Raw genomic sequence first — 7,185 nt, forward strand, 5'->3', positions numbered from 1 at the left:
GTAAGAAAACTTGCTGTTAATAATAACCTCTATTACAAAAAATTGATAATCTTCAAAAATCAGTTTGTTCCTAACCAGCCAGATAGTAGACTTTAATTGTTATCGTCAGACAACGAAATTTTCCTTGAACACCTGATGTGGATCTGCCCCTAATTAAAGAGTGAGTAATGTGCTGCAAAGAAGTGAGAGGCCTGCAGAACGAATGTGAACCCAAACTTAGAGAGATTTCCTGTAAGAAAAGAACAAATGAGCATCTGACTCAGCCTCATTTGAACATAAATGACAAAGGAAACCCTTGTTCAAAAAAATAACTTTGTGAAGAGTTCTAATCCACAAATTATATAGATGAACTAACCATGATCAAGCTAAACTAAACATCTATCTATGACATTTAAAATTGGAACAAAATCTTCTTTTCCCTTTCCAATTGTTGAAAGATAAATTTGGTAAATTTTCAATATTTGACCTAAAATCACATCATCAAAGAGGTCAACGACATCTACAAACACATGTGCAAAACACCCACCCCATGCCTATTTGATCACTCTCTCAAGATTCACACTGCACACACACAGATAATCATTATCTCTCATTTCCTTTGTTAAACAGATAATCATTATCTCTCATTTCCTTTGTTTCACGTTTCAACTTTTTTCATGAAGTTCAAATATCATGATGACCATAATCAAAGGATACCATTACCAACACCACACCCTTTTTTCCACCGTCACTTACATGAATCCATATATCTCTAGACCCTCATTACAAGGTAACGCTCACTATTCTTCACAATCTTTTCAAGAGACTCGTTTGTTTTTGCTGTTTATAAAAACAAAAGTTGTCACATGAGTTCATTTTATTCACTATTCATTTTGTAGGGTCGGTGTTTGCACCAAATAGTTTTCCTAACAATGTTTCAGCACCTAGAGTTTTCTCAATGGCAAGGCCCATCAATGTTGAGGAAGCAAGCATTCCAACGAGAGTTGGAGTTTGAGCAAATACGACAGGAACTGGAAAAGGAGAAAATTAGGAGAGAGATAATTGTTGGCAAGATGATAAGGCATTAGGACAATCATGAGAACTAAAAGAAGTTAGGAGGAAAATGGCAGCAGAGAGAACGGTGGAAATTCCAAAGAAAAGAATAAAGGGGTTCTCATTTGGAGAACAATTTTCTGTTAATTCAACGAATTTGAATCAAAGAATGAACAAGTTGGTTAATAATAACAACGGATTTGGAGGGCCTCAATCCCAGTTACTCCACTGAGTTGATAATAGATAACATTATAAGAAGACTAATACTAATAACAAGGGAAATATGGTCATGTCAATAAGTGTATTTATCCTTCTTTTTTGTCTTTATCTTCCCTTTTAATTTTTTTCTTCTTCTTCTTTAATGAAAGTTTTTCTCTTTTTGGTTTATCCAATTACAGTCTAAGCCAAATGTTGATCATTATAGTATAAAGCACAAAGCAATGATAGCTCCTACAATTCATGACAGTAAGAGTTTGGTGAAGAAAACCAAGAAGCAGTGGAGATGCGACTTATGTCCAATTGCTACTAGGGAGAAAGGGTTCAATGATCATCTTTAGGAGAAAAAGCATAAGGTTAAAGAAGTAACCCTGAGAAGGGGAACCGCTGAGGGCTCAAGGTTAGAGGGAGCCCAATTGTTTTTTTAAAGAAAAAAGTCTACATGGTTATGTAGTATTTTTTTACATTTCCTTTTATAAATAGATTAAAATTGTTGTCTCATTTTATGTCTCTTTTTTATTAAAATTAAAATGTAACATGTGAATAAAAAGTATTAATTTTTTAATTGTTAATTTTTTTGTGTTACTCTTATAAATTCATGTCGAATGAATATCAGCTGATCGTGACATATCAATATCTAATGAATCTATGATAATATATTTAAAATATTTAAAGTAATTTTTTTTACAATTTAATAAAACAAATCAAAACTCAAATTTAAAGAGAAAACTAAGTCAATATGTTAATAAAGAACAAAAATATAAGAACTTTAATTTGAAATGAAGATATTTTGTCGATAATAAATGATAGTTGGAGTTTGAGTATTTTATTTGAGGGGGTTAAATAAAAAATTAAAGTAAATTATTTGGCCCCTCAAATAAAAAAATATTGACCTACAATTGGAATTAGTTATGAACAAGCCCGGAAGGATTGCATAAACACATCACAATTCACTGCCTTTAAGTAAATAAAAATCTCATTTCGAACACTGCATACCTTTTCCAAGTCATCATAAAATTCCATTCAATAATAAAAATAAATTAAAAGATTTTAAAGAAGTATATTAGTAACATTTCTCAAAAGTTAAATACCCTTAATTTACCTGTTATAACAGGTCTGTCACAAAAAATTTGACTGAGAATCTTGTGTTGGGTCAACAGAAGAAGGATCTTTTGATACTTCAAATCAAATCTACCATCTAGCTAAGACCTTGTAACAAACCTATAAGTAGTATACTATCAATTAAACTACCATATCCGAGGAATGAGAATTATTAAGCAGAGTGAAATGTTTAGAATGATTGAAGCGGCAGTAGCACGTGATGCAAATGACCCAACACACAGGTCTGTATTGGTTCAGGGAAACATATTTGCAAAGCTTGCTATTGTTATTTACCAACTATTTCTTTCATTCATATTTGATAAAGCAATCATTTGCTTTTGATACAATTAGCTTAGTTGTTCTGACTATATAGTGGCTGAAGATATTATGAGTATTCTCTTTACATCCCAAAAAGATAACAATTCGAGTAGCAGGGAAGCAACAGCACGCTGTCTTCCACAGCCATGGGCTGTCTGAAAGGATTTAACTGAACCTGCATAGTAGTGCAATGGATATTAAAAGATTGTTAATGAAAAAAAAAAGTTTAAAATAATCATTTGGTCCTTATAAATGACACTCATTTAGGAATCAGTTCTTATATGGGAAAAAACTTTAGTTTTAATCCCCCTCTACACCTTTAGTACACATTGGTCCCCGCTAACATGGGCGTCTAGGAATTAAAACTTTTAGAAACACAGTAAACAATAGAAACCAATGTGTTCTAAACTTCTAATAAGGGCGTATAGAGACCAAAACTTCGGTTTCTTTCATATAGGAACAGATTCCTAAATGAATATCACCTATGGCTGTGGGGACTAAATGATTATTCTGACTTCAAAAGAATTATTTTGCAACACAAGACAGCAACGAACGAATATAAAGCTTACAGGCAATTTAAGAGGACTTCCAGTTACAGTCTTAATGCAATTGGCTGCAAGATGACAAGCTTCTTCACAATAATCAGTAAAAACAACTGGGACATCAATCTTTTTAATTAACTCCTGAAATTTTGATAACCAAAGAAATTGAAGAAAACAAGCCATCAAAGTGTCTTACTGTTTTCAGTTTTTTTAAAGGCAGTAAAAAACTAAACTAAATATAGGATAAGCTCAAGGTAGGAGACGTACAATACTTGGTAACCAACTGGAATAAGCAGCAATGCCACCATTTGGAGCAATTATTAGGTGAGGAAAGGAATCCTGTAAGTGGGAAATTATTTAGGGTAAATTATGGTTTTGGAGGATTAGACAGACAAATTTAAATCAAACAAGATTACATTAAACGACATCATCCTAGGAACAAGAACTCAACATTTGAATATGTATGTTAATTCCATTCGGATGTTGTAACACAATACCTTAACAATATCTCTATATCGATCATGATAGAATCCTTGCCAAAGTTGCAATGTCAAAGTGGAAGTGATACCAGATTGTGTTTCTAAGAATGTATTTTTACTTCCTATTTTGCATTCACATTCGTCTTCATTGCAACAAGGATACTTAGAAATGTGAATCATCTCACCATCCCTGCTTATTGGGAGGCAAGAAGGACAAGCAATTAGAACAAACAGTGACCAGTATCGGATGATAATTCAAGGACATATGAAAATGCATCAGACCTTTGAGGAGGAATTGCAGGTCCAACAAGTTCTATATGAATTCGTACACCGGGGAAGAGTGCCAGTAATTCTCCAAACACAGCAAGTTGTAGCAACTCTTTCTCAGGTCCTTCCATATAAAATTTCATTAAGCCAAAGTTATATGCCAAGTAATCATACAATTTTATCTAGTAAGAAAATACATGTGCAAGCCTTTTTAACAAAGCATTTGTATTTTTCAAAAGTAAACATTTTATTTATATCAGTTAAAGGTAAAAAACTGATAAAGATGAGAAAAAGACAGTTTCATAACTAATCATGAGTAGCATGAGGAAGTTTAAACATAAAACTTTTAACAACACCGAGAGAAACCTTGAAAAGTTCATTTCGTTTTTTTTTTACCAAAACAAAAGAAAAAAGGCTTATAAAAGCCAAAGTTTCAGGTTAGTTGATTGATGAATCATTAATTCTACTTTTACATTTTTAGTGGAATTAATGAATTATAAATCATACATGCATTATTTCTAATAACGAAGGAGAAGCAGCAAATATGGTCATAAATCATAATAAAATATAGCATAAGACAACACTTGGTTTTTTGAACTAATGTAGCTGCAATGTGAAATAAACTTGGAAACATCCGTAACAACTAATTTGAGGGCATTTAACCCAAAGTCACCAATAAAATATTAGTTTTTTACCTACACATACACACTCTATGGTGAAAAAAGTATGATCTAACTTCAACAAGTCATGTACATATGGGTATTTATCGAGTGAAAGTGCAACATCTCAACTTAAAGCAAATGCAATTTTAAAGGGAGAGCCCCCATTCAACCCAAGTTTTTTCAAATTTGAGCAATTTTCTTAAAGTAAAGCAACGTTTTTTGCTTTTTTTGGAAATAAAATAAAGCAATGTAAAAACTACAAATGAGCAACAAACTCCATTGTCGCATCTTTTTCTTTGAGTAGCTTCTTTTGAAGTAACAAACACCACAGTAGGGTCTTTTTCTTCAATTAGCTTTTTTGAAAGTTTAACAGAATATAAATATCCCTTCAACCTGAGATGCGTTTGTATATGTATATGTATGAAATGATTTAAGTGTTTTAGTTTTAGAGACTAATTACACAATTCAAGCCATTCCTAACAAATAGCACAAAAGAGAGCTAACGAAAAACACTTCAAATTTGAAATTAGAATGCTTAGAGAAAATTTATAGGTGATATACCAAGGTAATGAATGTACAACTTATCACTGATTTCAGGATTCAAGGCTGTAATTCCAACAAGTCGAGCAGCATGATATATTGTAAGTGGCTGAAATAGAGGCAATCATTTAATTCTAAAAAAAAATATAACTAAAAAATAATAACGATAAAAATACCTATAACATCATGTCCATGCTTATGATTTGTGTTAGAGGCAGAAAATTTAGTGGCTGTTTCTTTTCTATCATAATGACTAACAAGAAAAAATCCATTCCCCTGGAGATTTTACAGGTGAAAGCAGAGATTTTATTTTGGTAAGTCTGAGGGGAAAAAAACATAAGCTCCTACCCCCTCCTTGTATTTTAACATCAAACAAAATAAAAGAGCCAACTGCACACGTTATCATCACTGTTGCTTCCAAACAAAATGAGATAACAAATTTGTTGTTGGTAAACACAGTTGAAAACTTGAAATGAGAATAAAAATATAGAATTTCACAGCTAATTGTGACAAAAAATTACACAACCATACCCATTGAAGAAGCAAAGCAACAGGCGAGTCTAGCGGGATGCATCTCCACTTATAGTAGTCTCTCCAACAATGCAACTGCTCTGATACCGGAGAGCTAGGCTCTGACCATTTATATGTTGCATTTTATTCTAAATCTAACTAATAACAAATAGAAATTGGAAGTTGAAGAAGAAGCTTGAGAAATAAAGTTACCACAACAGGGACATAAACTACTTGGGAGATCCCAACCATTGTTTAACCTGCAAAAAATAAATTTTAAACTTGAAGTTTGCTCTAAACTAATAAACTAACTGAAAAGGTTGTAACTGCACAATAATCATTAGATCTATTATATATGGCTTAATCACTGAATTATTCAAAAAGAACTCATCACTGATATGAATAGAAAATTAATTAACAGAAATTTCAGAATAATAAGGAAACAAGAAGAAACCCTAAACAATCAAATGAAGTAGATGATGCTCCACAATGGCATTCATGCATCCACATTCCCACTTGATGAAGGCCTCTCTTGCTAAAAAATGAACACCTAGTTTCCTGCTTCACACAAACCTGTCAAAATTACACGAGCATGGATTAAAACATAAAAAATTAAAATAAATTTCTATTTAGTAGTAAGAAGGAAGAAGAACAGTGATCACCTGAAACGTGGATTCGCGAGAGAAAGTGAAGGGAAAATTATTGAGGACTTCGACACTCTTCAATTGCTGTTGCAACCTATCGCACTCGTGTTTGTGACGACTCCAGTGTGCAATCTAAGGGACGAAACGCGAAGCAATGAAGCTATGTAACGCAAATTGAAATCTAATACCGTGCATAAGCAAAAGTAGTTGATGCAAAACCTGGTGAGAGAGAGAGCAATATGCAACGGCTTCGCAGCGAGCGCAGAGTCTTGTGGCACCGCCGCTGCCGCTGCCGCCGCACCTTCCTCCGCTCCCCTTCGCCGCGCACTCCATCCCGTTCTTCTCTCCGACCACCACACGCTATTATGTGCTGCACGGCCCACCACGGCCCATTCAATTTCATTCTTTCTATGCACAATTTTTTAAAAAAAAAATTTAAAAAAAACACACACACACACACGCATGCTAGCCATTTTTAGGTATCATAATCAATCCAAAATTAATAATTTAATCGATTTTGCCTTTTATAAATAAATAAAAACAAGCAATTTTCATGTATAGCAAAACTTATAATGAAATTGACTTTTTATTTTTTATTCATATATCATTTTTATTTTAATAATGAGGTACCTTCTATTGTAACGTTTAAGTTGTTTCATCAGTAAAACATAACGTTTTATCTTTTTAAAGAAAATTTAAATTATTTATCATTATTTTGTGTGTTAATTTTTAAATTACTTTTTTCAAATTAATCGAGTTTATTTTTATGAGAATTAATTATATATTTTTACAATCTTAAATACTTTTCAATTTATTTTTTTATATTGAGTAGAATATGTTTTTAGTCTTCTAAAATATTTGATATTCTATTTTA

At 32.4% G+C, this 7,185-nt stretch overlaps 1 protein-coding gene across 1 annotated transcript; it reads right to left on the minus strand.

The window, feature by feature from the left end:
* Window positions 1-2,638: 2,638 nt before the first annotated feature.
* Window positions 2,639-6,752, minus strand: LOC100808017 (zinc finger MYND domain-containing protein 15). Its single transcript, XM_003517820.5, has 11 exons — window positions 6,531-6,752; window positions 6,330-6,443; window positions 6,122-6,240; window positions 5,881-5,927; window positions 5,689-5,789; window positions 5,179-5,266; window positions 3,971-4,079; window positions 3,707-3,878; window positions 3,477-3,548; window positions 3,237-3,350; window positions 2,639-2,842 (listed from the first exon to the last, which is right to left on the minus strand). The coding sequence occupies exons 1-11, from the start codon at window positions 6,642-6,644 to the stop codon at window positions 2,750-2,752; spliced, it is 1,143 nt and encodes a 380-aa protein (XP_003517868.1). The 5' UTR covers window positions 6,645-6,752; the 3' UTR covers window positions 2,639-2,749.
* Between the last annotated feature and the right edge of the window lie 433 nt (window positions 6,753-7,185).

The sequence above is a fragment of the Glycine max genome, chromosome 1 (assembly GCF_000004515.6).
Source record: "Glycine max cultivar Williams 82 chromosome 1, Glycine_max_v4.0, whole genome shotgun sequence".
Taxonomy (NCBI): Eukaryota; Viridiplantae; Streptophyta; class Magnoliopsida; order Fabales; family Fabaceae; genus Glycine; species Glycine max.